This window comes from Archocentrus centrarchus, chromosome 22, assembly GCF_007364275.1.
Source record: "Archocentrus centrarchus isolate MPI-CPG fArcCen1 chromosome 22, fArcCen1, whole genome shotgun sequence".
Lineage (NCBI taxonomy): Eukaryota > Metazoa > Chordata > Actinopteri > Cichliformes > Cichlidae > Archocentrus > Archocentrus centrarchus.
The window spans coordinates 503,975-519,076 of NC_044367.1; the positions used below are offsets into that span (position 1 = coordinate 503,975).

Below are 15,102 nucleotides of genomic sequence, written 5' to 3' on the forward strand. Positions count from 1 at the left end.
AAATGAACATTTACTAACAGACCTTTTGAAAGAAGGATTCATGCTCATTTTATATCAGTCATGTCTACTAAAATTGAGTATTGCTGACATATTTCTGCACTTTATTCCGTTTCTGTTCAGCTGCCCTTTGCTTACTGTACCTAAGTCAGTCTCACCCTTGGAGAGCAGATTTTGCCTACCCTGTCCTCAGCTGTAGATCCACCCATGTTTGTTTGGCTGGAGATGGATATAGACCGGGTTATATGGCTGATAAGCATGATAGGTTCCTCATCTTTTTGTTGTACATTTGTCTTTTTGCTTTTGGTTGATGTTGAATTTCTGTGTTTTCAAACAGGGCGATGCCGTGAAAGACCTTATGCTTCGTTTCCTGGGAGAGGCGGCCGCCACAAAGCGTCAGGTCCTCACCGCCAACTCCGTGGATCAGTCCTTCAGTGGCCTCAGGCAGCTCATTGTGAGTCCCTTTAGTGTCTGACTGATTTCTGATCGCTCATGTCCACGGTTCAGAGTATCACTCGGTGTGAAATGGAAACCTGGCATTTGCCATTCATTTGTTTTGTCTTTGCATTATTTGCAAGTAGTTGTAACAACATCAGCTGTGCAGAAGTTCCCCTCGAGGTCTGCTCCCTCACCAGCAGGTGAATTTTTTTTTCACAGTGTCACATTTAACATTTCCTTAGTCTGCGTCTGCAGCCAGTGAAGATCATTTGAAAGGTGGACCATCTGAGCCTGTTGGAGACATGCACACCTGTCCGTTAACGCTCAGACTAGTCCAGCACACACTCACAGCAGTTCACGACGGAGTCTCTGCCTTTAATCTGCTGACTCGTGCTACTGGACATAAGTTCATGTCCTTGAATAAACCTTTTCATCAGTTCGCTCTCGTATGTGCTGATTCTTTTCTGTGTAAACAAAATTAATATTTTGCACTTTTAAAAGGCAAAAAAAAGTTTGCATTGGGAGGTTGGAGGGGTTGGTGGAGGAGCCAATCATTTCACTGATCGCGCCAGATGTTCAATTAATACATATCACAGATTTTCATAATTTTTACAATTTTTAAATACATTATTCATTAAAAATATGTTGCTTGGTTGAGTTTAGGCACTAAAAACTACTTGGTTAGGTTTAGAAAAAGGTCACGGTTTGGTTTTAAATCCAGCGGCTGCCAATTCTTAAAATCTTTGTCGTCTTGGTTCCCTTGGTGATGCCTCTCTGCTTTGTCGAGACAAAATAGGTGCTTTTGTGGTGAAAAAGACTTCCTATTGAAATACATTACTTACAAAGTCGTGCTGACTGATAATTCGTGTCCGTGAACACAAAAAAAAAGTGCTTTTTCTTGAACGCAGCCTGAATCTTAGAAGCTGTGGAGTTGCTTCAAAGTGAATTAAAAAACACATTTTTTTGCATATAAAAAAATTTTGGCTCCCACCAAAGGAGATTCACCAAGACTTTGATAAACATATTTCTAACCTGAAACTTGTGTTCAGAAGAAACACAGACTCTTTGCCCAAACTTCATGTGGACCAGTCATGTTTATGCACTTGCTCGCCCTTTCCAGCCTTTCTTAGACGGCTTTTTTTCTGCACCCATCAGGAGTCACATCACAAAGAGCACAAACGACAGTTCATACCCTTCATGTGTCGGGTTTCCCCCGTCTACTGCACTTTGACATGTTTGTGAAGGATAACTTTAGTACATTGATGATGGAGTCAGATTAAAGAGACTCAGCAGTAATGACTAAAATCTGAGTATTGACAAAACATTAACCACAAGTAGTTTGTTGTTTCCAGCTGTCAGTAGAAGTCTTTCTTCTGAGTTTGTTGTGTATCTGCAGCAGTCACATTGCTGTATGATCAGACAGGCTTTCGTCCAGGTAACCTTAGCTTACAAACAGCTTGATACCCAGTGTGTCATCTCTACATAAATTCTGTGTGAATCCACATCAGGGTTAGTTTTTGTCCTTATGTGGAGTTTGAGTTGGAGTCTGTTGTGCTGGGAGCCAGTCGAGTGTGCTGAGGCACTCGGAGCATGAACGTCACATCCTTTGGATTTTGGTCCTTCACATAGAAATCAGTCCGCAGACAGTGGAGGGCAAATGAGAGTCTGGAAGGTCTCATTTTTTAGGTTTTACATAAAAAGCTGCACGGTGCATGTTTAATTATACAAAGTAAAAATCTCAGACAAGGAGAAGCAACAGTTTAATAATTCTGTGAGAATGAAAAACTTAAAAGGATTTCATGGCAAGAAGCAATTCAGCTGACCAGAGAGACTAATTTATTCATCTGTTTCACTCCATTCGAGATCACGCTGTTATTTTACCCTGGAGCTCTTTTCTCGTGGGCGCAGGACACCTGAGACGGTGGAGAAGGAAAGAGCTCCTGTCTTGGCGTCACTCGCAGGTAGATACCCAGATTGGAGGTGTCTCTGCAGCTCTCTCCCTCCCTGGTAGGACGAGATGCTGAGGACAGCCTGCACATTACAGTTCAGCCAGTTCAGGATTTTAACGTTGGCTCGGAAATGAGATCTGGAGATCTCTGCGCAGACTGAGCAGCATAAGATGGATGGATGTTGTTGTTTTTTTTAAAGGTTTTAATCTCATTTGCTGAACGTTGTTGTCCTGTCTTATAAAAGCCTGAATGTGCTGCTTAATTTCAACACTGTTTGGTCTTGAGATTAATTTATTGAGGTCTTGAAAAGCATTCATTGATATTATTAAGTGGTGCAGGAACCCTGGTTTTCTTTGAAACCCTGCAGCTGGAATTTGAATCAGAAAAGTTCAGGCAGCTACGACGGATAGATTTTAAACCCTTGTCTAGAAAAGAGGTCACTCTTTGCATTTGTAATTCTTGCATCAGGCAGCTGAGCAGCAGCTGAAAAGCTTTGTGAGCTCGTGCTATCCTGCAGGAGCTTTCTGAGAGCGCTCCCTCGCTTTCTGTAGGTAAACGAGTAAAGCGGCGCTCGGCGTCCCGCGGTGGCTGCAGCCCGTATGACCTCCTGACAGTCAGCCTGTTGAGACGATGATTCTGCTGAAGCTGCTGGCTGGTTTTGGTCTCAGCTGACTGAAAACAGTGAATCATTCGCCTCCTTTCTCTTCATATCCTATTTCTTCTTCTGCCAACTATAAAAATGTGTGTCTTTCTTTGTGACCGTGCAGTCTCACCTCATTCCCTCTCCTGCTGCCATCCATCTCTCCGTCTACCTCTCCAGCCCTCGTGCGTTCCCTCCATCATAATTTCTGACCCACAAACGACCCTGAGAGATGGTTGTTATTTAAAACATATGCACAGCAGCAGCAGTGATGGAGAGAGGAGGAAGAGGAGAGGTGGAGTGGAGAGATGGAGAGGTGGAGATCCACTCGGCTCACAAGTTCTCTTCCCCTGCTGTGCCCATGTATTATGCATAGGACTGCTGTGCATATTTCAAGGGCCTGCTGGACTTGGTGTATACACACACACACACACACACACAATATGGTGCTTTCAGCCTGCAGTCAGCCGCGCTATATGGTGTAGGTGAGTGTGTGAGGATCATACGCTGTCTGCTGATTGGTGTGGGTGGCTCCCCGGAGCAAGAGACGATAAAAAGGGAGACGGCGAGGCAGGAAGGTGACGCAGGCCTGCCAGTGAAAGACGAGCAGAGAAGGAGAGAGACAGGAGCAGCAAAGCAGGCTTCACCTGGATTCACACGTTTTACCCACAGACAGTATGAAAGATGGATGTAGCCACCCTGATGTCACCCAGTGGTTCTAGGCCTTCGTTTTTCTGCTCTGGAGGTCACTGCTTGGCTTTACCTCATAATATGAAGGCTGCTTTAGACATTAAATTATTGAAAGCTAACTGATAAAAATGTTGGTAACTTCTAAAAGGAAAAAGCAGTAATTTTTATGAGTTATCCACTCATTTAGTGAAGAATAATCATTAAGTGCAAACTGGGCCTGGGCGAGTTATCAGATTTTAATGTCAGTTTTAATTTTAGCTTTGAAGGATTATGAAAGTCAGTTTGGACAGTTGGAGATTGGATCTCCAAGGTTGCTGGTGCATCTGGTGGGCTGTCAGGACTCTGGATGCAAGTGGCTCCTGCTGGCTTTTCTGATTGGAGCCTCATTGGCCAAGACCTGGGTCCAGGTCGGGGGCCCTGCTGTTCCTGTTTTAGGCTCCTAGTAGTTGTCTTCATATGGGTCTTTTGAATTACGGAATTGTGTATCTGCTTTTGTGGATGGCGTGGTCCCGTTGGCTTTTTAAAGCGACGACCTCCAGCTTTCATTGGGATGCTTTGCAGCCTTATCCAAGTCTGAGGCCATGATTCTGTGCTGGAAAAGAATGCAGTGCTCAGTCCAGATCAGGGATGAGTTGCTGCCTCAATGGAAGGAGTTCAAGTATCTCGAGGTCTTGTTCATACGTGAAGAGAGCCGGAAGATTGGCAGGTGGATTGGTGCGGTGTCAACAGTGATGTGGACACTATACCGGCCTGTTGTGGAAAAGGTGAACCTGTCGATTTGCTGCTCGATCTATCCACGAGCGGTAGTGACCAAAAACATGTGGTTGAGGATACAAGCAGCAGAGATGTGCTTCCTCTGAACAGTGTCTGGGCTCAGCTTTAGAGATAACGCAAGGATCCATTACTCCTCCACATCAAAGAGAGCCCAATGAGATGATTCAGCATCCTCCTAAGCGAGGTGTTTCATGTGCAGCTCAGAGACTAACTGAGGACACCCTGCAGAGATTGCATGATTGAACAGACTGAAGATTGGGAACGCCTTCGTCTCCCCCAGAGGAGCTGGAGGAGATGGCTGTTGAGAGGGAGGTCTGCAAAGGCCTGGCTCTTTTCATTTTTGCAGGAGAAGTCAGTGACCTTCCTTTGTTCTCAGAAGTGTCTGAGTATCGCCTCATATACCAAAGGTCATGTGAACACATGGGAATGTTCTTCTTGTGTTCTCAGAGTTGAAATATAAGCTGCATTACACATAAGAGCTTTAGATTTTTTTCTTTCTTGAATATGTAGACGCAGTGACTTCAGCACATCTTATTCTTCTTCCTCCACATCAGCACGACTCAGTGCCACAGACCTGGAAATCCCATATAATGTGATACTCGAGAGCCTTCAAAGGAAGTTCTCTTTACTTTCCTCTTTTTTTCTCAGGGAGTCCAAAGGTCAGCGCGAGCTACAAGGCAGCTTTCTTTCCTTCTGCTGCTGCTTCAGATTCAGTGTCTTGTCTTTGTTCCATGAGGCAGATTATTTCCAACACAGAGACTTGAACCTGCGGCCTCCAGCTGAAGGACGACATCTCTGCTCACTACATCCTGCTTAATAAGGAGCTTGTGTGGCGTTGCTGACATAATAATCGAGCACTGAGTCACTCTGGCTGATGAATGGATCAGACACCATCTGCCTCCTTCATCTACAATCATCTACTCACATTCCAATGATTTACTTACCAATAAATTATGAAATTTTCAAACTTCCAAGATCAAACAAACTCATAGATCAAAGCTGTCGTAGGCGATGTAGCTCGCTGAGCTGGGAGGGGAGGTTAAAATTCAGAAAATGAGAAGATATGAACACACACACACACTTAAGGAAGTGCAAATGTCAGAAAGCTTTAGGCCATTAAAAGTGCAGCCTGCTGAAGAGTGATGCCTTTAAAGACACCTGATCGGTCACATAGAAACGGGCTGCTGAGAGGATGTGTCGCTGCTGCATGTTTGTGTGAAACCTTTTGCTCGGTCGGCACTCGTCGTTGAGCTTTATTCTGCCGCGCGGCGTCCTGAGTGATGCAGAGGCCGCTGTGAGCTGGCAGAATGAGTCATGCTGCAGAGCCAGAGTGTGACTGCACCCACTGCCACTGTTCATACAAACACATGTGCAACGAGGACACAAATACACACTGAACAGACTCACAGGAGGTTTGAGAAGAGTCTGCACTTCCTCTCTCTCTCTCTGTCTCTTTGCATCGGCCTCTTTCCTCTCATCTACTGAATGAGGCCATCAGTCAGTCTCTGTAGGAGAGCTGCTGTTATACCCCATTGTGCCAAATTCAGTAATCTCATTACAGTTACTACTCCAGCCTTTATGTTGTTACCTGCGCTCTTCAGTTATCAGCACAATGGGTGAATACAAAAGAAAAAATAATCAAACGTGCCTTTTTTCAGTGATGCAGTCAGCTGATTTCAGGTCATATGGAAGGGGGAATTCAATTCAGTTCCATTTTATTTATATAGTGCTAAATCACAACAAACAGTCACCTCAAGATGCTTTATATTGTAAGGTAAAGACCCTACAATAATGCAGAGAAAAGCCAACAATCAAAACAACCCCCTATGAGCAGCACTTGGTGACAGTGGAGAAAAAAACTTCTTTTAACAGGAAGAAACCTCCAGCAGGAGATTGCTGTGGAGAAATGATACTGACATTTTTTTTGGTTTTGTTTTTAGTGAAAAATGTGTGGAGAAAAAAAATGAATGTTGCGGTAAAGTGCAGAGACTGCAGATTAATGTAAAGACTGCATGCAAACTAATGCAGAGAAGACAGGCTGATGGAAAGACGACTGCTCCAGCTGCCAGTCTGAGGAAGAAAAATGATTTAGGTCAAAGTAAACCGACGTGGATGGATATCATCTGATCTTTGTTTTGTTTTTTCAGGCTGTTTTTGTAAATAAGAGCTAACAGTAAGCTCAGACTTACATGACCAAGCTTAGACCCCAGGCCTAAAGACTGGTCTGCAACCCTTGGCAGGTCACCGGTCACTAGGGAAAAAATGTGGCGCGAGGATGCTGGAGGTTGGTGAGTGAAATTGGTCGCAAGGAAGGTGCTTTGCAATTGATTTGGTTGTTAGCATGGAAGACACCAACCTGTCTGCAAACACTTGTCGTCTTCCATGCAAACTGTGGGGAACTGCAGTAATGTTGATGCAGCACACTCTTTGCAGCCAGTTTCACCCAACGACCAACAGCAGCCACTCACAGTCTTATCAGAGAATACACATTTTTCCTGGGGGGTTGCTAGGCCTGCAAGACTGAGTCCTTAATGTCTCAGGGACATCTTTATGATAGAAAAAAACTCCCTGGTTTTTAAATGCTTTGAGTACGAGAACTCAAAGGTGATTTGCCAGTTTTTAAAGCACTATTGCAGACTAACAATATTAGACACGTGCTTTTAATGCCGTCCTACCAGGCAGTGGTCTCTGTTTCACCGCAGAGTTGTAATAAACTAGTGTTCTCAGACCGCTGAGCTAAACTGCACTTTTACAACAGGTCTGAGCATATGGCTGCAGCCAACATAAACAGAGCAAGGTGAAAACAACTAGCAGGAAGGTTTAAACATGCCCTTCAGCACAACAGAAGCTGACGGTGCATTACTCGGAGGCGTGGAGGTGTAACGGCGGAGGAAATGACAGCTACGTAGAAAGGTTACGATAATGACAAGTAAAGGTTAGAGCAATGATATCAAAGCCGGCTGCAGCAGCTGGGTCGCTGCAGTGATTATAGGGGTGTGTCTGTCTGACCCAGCCAAGGTGGGTTTAAAACACACACACACATGCGCGCACACACACACCCTGGCTGCAGGCCCAGACAGCTTCACACTGTGGGAGGAGAGAGAGGCTAGAGTCTCCAGTGGGTCGTACAGAGGGAAGGAAGTGGGAGACAGAGATGGAGGGGAGAGGAGGAGAGGATTTGGGGGTGATTGCTAATGAGGGAGACGGATGAGGAGCAGCCCAGGGTGGTGCTGAGCTGGAGACTAACTCTCTGCTGACCACAGTGGGGACAAGAGAGGAGACAGAGGTCACTGTGAAGAAGAGAAGAGCCGACCAAACTGAGCCCATAGATTATCCAACCTCAGCCCTTCATCACTGCTGCAAAGGAAACATAGACCCGCACGTTAGTTTCTGGCCTATAACATGTACTTTTAGCCAAGTTTTGGTCAGATATGTGTTGATAAATGTTTTCAGAGCTAATCAAAGTGCACTGAGGTATGAAGCTAACCAATCAGCAGCATTTACAAGACGTGTAAGTTTGGCTGTTCAGTATCAGCTTCTTGTGCACCGTTTTCAGTGCATCAGTTAGAGATGCACCAATCCAGTATTTCCAGTGCTGACCAAAATGAATAAAAAATGTCTGTCGTTCATTTGATTTGCAGATTTGAGCTCAATGTGGGAGTCAGTTTCTTTGTTCCCTGCTCTCAGTCTGTAGGTGCGCCTCATCACACAGAGCAGTGCAGACAGAGACAGCAGAAGGAGATATGATGACATGTTAAGTTGCAGTGAATGGAAAAAACAACCAAGTGCTACACCAAACTAATGCCCTCCTGTCTTCTCCCTAATGTAACGTCTCTAACGAGCAAAGGTAGACGAGTGAGTGAGGGGCTAAAGCATTGTGTCGTCTGAGGTTTTGCACTTAAGCAAAAACTGTTTGGAAGATACAGATAAAAGCAGCTGGTGCAGTAGTGTGAAACCTCTCCTGTTTGCTTCCTCCATGCTACATTAGCTCTGCTGCTGTCGCCTCGATAAATAAAGGGAATCACAGTGAACAGGTTGTCACCGATGCCCGATCCAGCTATCGATTCAGGATCATAAGTATGGGGTCAGGACCTCCTACTTTCAGTAGAAGTCCTCTTGCATCTCCTTGTACTCGTGTCTCTGCAAAGTGTGCTGGATCTCCTCCAGCGTGTCAGAACGATGATCCTTCAACAGGATTTTCATTTTCAAAAGTAGACAAAATCAAAGTAGATCCTTCTCAGGTCCGTGACTGGACCGCTCAGTCACCTCTCTTATTAAATACTAAAGAATTCAGACAGTCACGTACTCAGTGTACCAGGTCACTGCCAGCACCACGAAAGAAATATTCAATAAAGAAATCCTCATTTGATCACTATAATGATAAAAAATAGAATCCTTTGAGCTTTTAGAATTTAAAAACATTCAGGTTGGATTGTTTAAATATATAAGCTTCAGACTTGCTCTGCCACCTGCTGTAAATGCTTTTAGGAAATAAGGGGGCTGGAGGGTTGGCTACAGAGGACTCTGATGGTCAAACACATCTGGACCAACTGGACAGGAAATACTGGAATATGTTTCTGGTTATGATAAAAGATCAGGGTGTGTTGGTCCTGTGTGTTTGTGTTGTGGAGTTTTCTGTTACCGGCCGTGAGAGCAGTTTTACTCAATCTGACATCTTTACTCCTCATATTTACACTGAGAAAAGAGGGTTTTTTGTATCTGCTAAATAATAATAATAATCTTTATGTTCATTAAGTTCATTTTCCATGTATAGCATCACCACATGAGGACTGTGTGCTTTTTATTGAAGACTTGGAGTAATTAGTGACTCCACTGCAGCTTCACACTTTGCAAAGCCGTCCAGTGGGCCAGAAGTGAAGGCCTGTCAGCTGTCAGCGGTGCTTTGGGATGGCTCCTGTGCTCTATGACTCACTGGTGACTCAGGCCTGATGCAGAACTCTTGAATGCTTCTGCAGCATCTCGGGGGGGTTGGTAAGGGAAAACGGGACACGCTGTTGTTGTTGAAAACCAAACCTTCAAACCCCATCCAGCAGCGTGCTCGTCCATCAGCAGCTGATTTTTTTTTTCTCCCCCCCCCAAAGGACCATCGCTGGGATCTGGGAGCCATCTTGGGGAGTGTCATGTGGAGTTCTGTTAAAGGCTGCGAGCTAGCTCAGTGCAGTGCGTCCCAGCGTCTCTCTGTGATGCTGTTTGAAGAGACAAAATGGCTGCTGTGTGAAGTTCAGTAACCAAATTCGACGTCCTTCAGCTTGAGGGCAGAACGTGTCCCCTGGTTCAAGTGTCTGCAGACCAACTACACAGGCATCAAAGCACAGGGAGCTGCCGCTGCAGCAACTGGGTGCTCTTTTAGCATATTACTAATGTATTTTTTTATTTCCCACACCCTCTGTGTAATCCAAAATGCAGGGGCTTAATTGAAGTAGTGCTGTAGCTCCCTGTGTTAAGCAAAGCTGGTGTGAGGAAGCCTTTTTATGTCTGACTCGCCTGGAGGCTTTTGGGTCTTGTGAGAGAACAAGTGGGCGTTCGTTTGTTCATCAGGCTTTGTTATGCTGGATTTTTTTTCAGACTCACTAAAGGATAGGAGCAGTGAACTTCCGATCTTCAACGCAATTAAGGAGCCTCACCCCTTTTAAACTCGCGATGAGACTAATTATGAGTATGTGTGTGAGGGGGGGGTGAGTAAGCAGGAGATTGGGTGAAGCATTGTAATGCTGTTGAAGCCAGTCATTAATTAGAATTAATAAAACTGTTTTTTATGTTTATATTTAAAGCCTGAGCCTCGATATGTAGAGATCAGCTCATCAATACCAACACAAACTGACACCAGACCGCTGTTTCTTAAAGGTTATCCTCTCTATTGTCTTTCTGTTCTTTTATTTCTGCTGTAAAGTTGGACATTTGAACATCTGGCAGTCTGTGGGGAATGAAAAATTAAGCTGCACTTCCTCTAATGTCCACTCGAGGCTCTAAAAGTGAGGCAGTCCCATAGACTCTGATGTTAAACCCAGTCATAAAGGCAGGACTTCACACACCCATGAATATCATCACTTGTGCAAGTTCACTCTTGGATCAAAGAAGCTGGAAAGCTCGAATATGGATGTGAGCAGCTGTAATGAGCATCAGGACCCTGTAAATGTTAGATTAGCATCTTAGCAACAGTCTGGGCTGTGATGGCTCTTTTTTCCATCAGCGGGGTCAGACCTCAGGTCTGACTGACGGAGACGACAGTGAAGCAGAGATGTTCACCGTTATCTCACCGAGGGACGCTCACATGGCGTCTTTGATGGAGACCGACCCCGAGACCTTTCCAATCAAACCACATGACCTGTTCGCTCTCTAATCACAGCTCTTCTACAGCGTTTAGGTTAAGACCTTAAATTACAGGCTGGTGACGGTGTCAGAGCGTGAAGTTATAGTTATGTAAATCCTGAGATGAAGTTTACTCTCTCAGCTCTGTGGGCTTTTCACTTTGGCTCTTTGTGGTGCACGCCGGCTCCTTTTTTACTTCTTCCCAGAAAAAAACCTGTAAAATATGCAGTGAACGCACCATAAGAGCTACAGGCAGAAAACAAAACCAGATAATACCATAGTTCACCTTAAAATATTAAAATAACAGAGGCTGCTTACAAAAAAACATATATTATTTAATATCTATTCAACTCCAAATAGCCATCGAAAACAGTCGTATTAAGTCAGGGTTTTAGCTGATAAGATCCCTTTATTGTCATCGCACAATACAGGTGCCGAAATAATAAATCCAAGATAGAAATAAGAAATATAAATAAAATAAATAAGGTATTTTCAGTGACTGCAGCAGCTTCTCATCATCTACAGACAAAAATCAATAATATCAACATCAGTGTCATTTACATTAAAAAATAACTAACAAACTTTGTCACCATCAGGCAAAATTTCACTCAGTAAACTGGAGCTCAGCCTTCCAATGAAGCGCAGCAGCCATATTATAGGTCAGATAGTTGCATTCAAAATGCTCCAAAAGGCTCCAACAGCACAAACGCAGTTCAGGGACTCCAGTTAGCTGAGGTTAATCCTAGCAGACAGCTAGCAGCTACAGCCGCCTGTGTCGCCATCCACCTGTTAGTCAAAGACACCACGCCCCCAATAATGCAAACTTTCCTAAACGGGGGAATTGGCTACAAAAACCAAAGCAGTTTCTGTATCAGGCTGTAAACATGTTTATTTCTGCTGGAAAGTTTTAACATGGGAGTCTATGGGGACTGACTCAGTGCTGGAGCCCCTGCTGGACTGCAGAGGAACTGCAGCATTTGGTGCTTTAGTGTCGGCTTCTATTTCTCACGCGCCACAAAATGAAGAAACGCTGAAGAACAACAAACCCTTCCAATATTTCGGGCCATACTAAAGGTCATTTACTTCCTGCTGCAGCCTCTTTTCCCTTCCTCACGCAGACACCTGTCTTCTCGCACCCTGTGGCGGTGAGCGGTGTACTGTAGCATACTGCAGGATGTGTGTGAGTGTGTGTGAGTGACTGCAGCTGCTTTTGGCCATCCAGGCTGCCTCCTCGTTTTCAGCTTCATTTCCTGCCCTAATGAAGATTCAGAGGCAGTGCTGCGACTGGCACAGCACAGGAAGGAGTGGAGAGGAGGAAACTGTGACGGCGGGAGGAGAAGGGAGGCAGGAGTGAGAGTCAGATGAAGGGGAAGGAGGCGATGAGGAGAAGGAAAGTGGTGATGAATGCCGTGGTAAAGAGAGTAGCCCTCTTTCTCCTGCTCTCTCCTAATTAGCTCGGTGGCTGTGATGAATGCTGCAGTGCTTAGGACCCAATCGGCGAACCGACCTTGTCATGTGTGTTGATGGGGTGTGGTGACTCTGCACCCCCCCATCCCAGCTCTGTCCCCCCCTCTTACCTATTGTACCTCCTCCTGTGGAAGCAGATGCTGCTGATATCTGGGCACATGTGCACTCATCCACCATGTTTTTGTGTGTGTTCTCTGGCCTTAATGGCCATCAGTGTGCACTCTAACACACACACACACCTGCCTCATTAAATATGTGGTCACTTTTATTCTGCAGCACTAAAAAGTCTCAGTAGTATCAGTTTAGGGTGCTTATTTCAGTGCAGGGCTTTGGAGTTTCTGCGGCTGCTGCAGGAACAAAAACATCCATCTGCACTTTTTGGTGTTGGAGATGGGATGTGTTTGAACTGATTTAACCTTTTGCCTTAAAGATCTTGTGGCTCATGTCACGCACATGCACACTATTACTGCTTATGTTTGGGTGTTTGAACAACTCCACTTCCTGCCATCTTCATCAAGCTTTTCACAAGAAGGGAGCCACACAGGAGATTTACTTATAATTTATCAAGCATAAATGAACCAAGACACACACATCACAAAGGAATGATGCCAGGTGAGACTGAGCAGTTCATCTGGGCCAGCTTTTATAGGCTGGCAGGTCCAGGTGAGCTGCATTAGCTGACCATCCTCCCGTGTCTGCCAATCATCAGTAATGGTAGGCCAGGACTTCTTCTTGTCCTGGACCTGAACTGCATTAAAATATGTCTGCGTGTTCTTTCAGTCATAAAAAGATGTTGGTTCATCTCCCTCAGCTTCCTGCTCAACAGCCGGTCTTTCTCTTTTCTCTCCATGCACTCACACACGTGCACACTTTTTTGTATAACAGTGATTGATTGTTGTGATTGAGTTGTTTTTCACATTATAACATTATTAAATATGAGTCATTTTCATTTAATCAACAAACTAAATTATTCCAGAGTTTTTATGACTCTATCCAGTGGAAGCGACCTCTGACGGCGATGCCTCAGTATTTCTGACGTCTCATGTCTCGTCTCCCCTGCAGAGCAGTAAGAACTGGCGGGCTGCGGTGGATCTGACGGGCCGAATGCTGGCATCTCACGGTCAGGGATACGGCAAGGCCGGCCAGCCAACCTCCCACACCACCGACTCACTGCAGGTAGGATGCCGTGGACTCCACATCCGGCCGTCTCGTATCATTTATTTTTGATAGCTTGAATGTTTGGGTGACAGATGTTGAGTCTGTCGTCTCTGCAGACAGAAGTCTGAGATATTTTTGTTGTTTGCTTTGCCTTCATCTCATAAGTTTTACTGGCATATTTTCCCTGTGTGTTTGTGGAGCTCCATCCAGAAGATGGATGGCTGCATGAGCTCATTAAGAGGCCACCCCTGTGCTCAGCTCTGTGAATGAGACTCTAAATTAATTAGCCATGGCGGTGCCTCATGCCACATATCACAGATAGTTTTATGTTCTTAAACATCCTGGCACACTTCTGAAGTCCAGGATTTAAAGTACTTTTGTTCCGATGATTTCTCATATGTTATATCCTGCTTTATTAAAGTGTTTGTCTTCTCCTCACTTCCTGTCATATATCTCCTGTTCCAGTGGTGGATGTGCATATTAAACATGGCCATAGTTTCTATTAATGAGGTCAGTGTGTGTGCAGTAAACCCTGAGAGCCAACAGCTCAGGCTGCACACTGCTCAGTTTTTCTGTTCGGTTTTTCTGTTCATAATAATGTGGTAAAGAGGGGATAGCCCCACCCACCTGCTGTTCAAACTTTCTGTAGCCAATCAGAAGAATGTCACCTTAAAGGGGGGAGGAGCTAAAATGACATATTTCACACAGGATGAACTGAGGAGCTGTACCAAGACTCAGTTTAAGAAAGAGAAGGATCATTTTGAGCTGTGAATCATGCAGAGCTGCTCCAGTTGAGAGGGCAGATATTTCCAACACTGGGTGACTCACAGTGAAACAATCTGAAACAGCACTACAGACCAGAGGAAACATGCGCATTTTTGGTGAATGGTCCCTTTAAAACTAAGTTTTCAAAACTCCCCGAATAAAAATGGCCACACATCCACTCAAGCACAAATCCAAAGGTCATTGCATCCTCGGCTGGCTTCATCTCGAGGCCTCCGGTTCTTCCTGAAGTCTTCTTTAAGTTCTGTAAACAGTTGACCTCGTGCCACCACATGAACTCCACCACACTGCCTGACACGGGTCGAGAGAGAGAGCAGCAGTGTCTGCAGGGGTTACATATGCTGCTCACGACCTTCTGGATCTTTCTGTGATGTTGCTGCCTCACAGGGAGGCGGTCCATCTTCAGCTCCACCAGCTCGGGATGCAGCATGAGCCCTGGATTCTGTCAAACAGCTGTGAGAATATGTTGCCCTCCAGATGTGATACAGTACAGCAGCCGCCATTCAGACTGCAGCCTGAACAGCCTGAATGGCTAATGGATTATTTTGATGATTATCTGTTACCTGCGGCAAATGAATAAGAGGTTAAAGGGACAAATCGTGTTTGATTCCACCTGTTCAGCTCCTGAAGCCCGAGGTGGAAAAGTTGGTGTGTCGATCAAATAAAATGCAAAATTTTTCAGTTTTTTTTTCCCCCCACTTCCAATAATTTGGCTTCATCTATCTGCTCACACCTTAGTGCACCGAAATTAATAGGCTGAATTTCTATAGCCATATTTGTTCTGCGGAAAATGTTCTTCCTGTTCCTGCTTTTCACCATAAAAGCCCTCAACATACACATTGTGACTACTGTGTAGAAGAACACTACATAAACTGA

General features: G+C 44.9%; 1 protein-coding gene across 3 annotated transcripts in view; it reads left to right on the forward strand.

Moving 5' to 3' along the window:
* trappc12 (trafficking protein particle complex subunit 12) overlaps positions 1-15,102 on the forward strand; it is a 31,733-nt gene that overhangs the window by 4,377 nt on the left and 12,254 nt on the right. For all 3 annotated transcript variants that reach the window (XM_030718182.1, XM_030718183.1, XM_030718181.1), the window contains exons 3-4: positions 335-451; positions 13,348-13,461. In XM_030718182.1, coding sequence (XP_030574042.1) covers positions 335-451; positions 13,348-13,461 — 231 coding nt within the window. The remainder of the gene's footprint in view (positions 1-334; positions 452-13,347; positions 13,462-15,102) is intronic.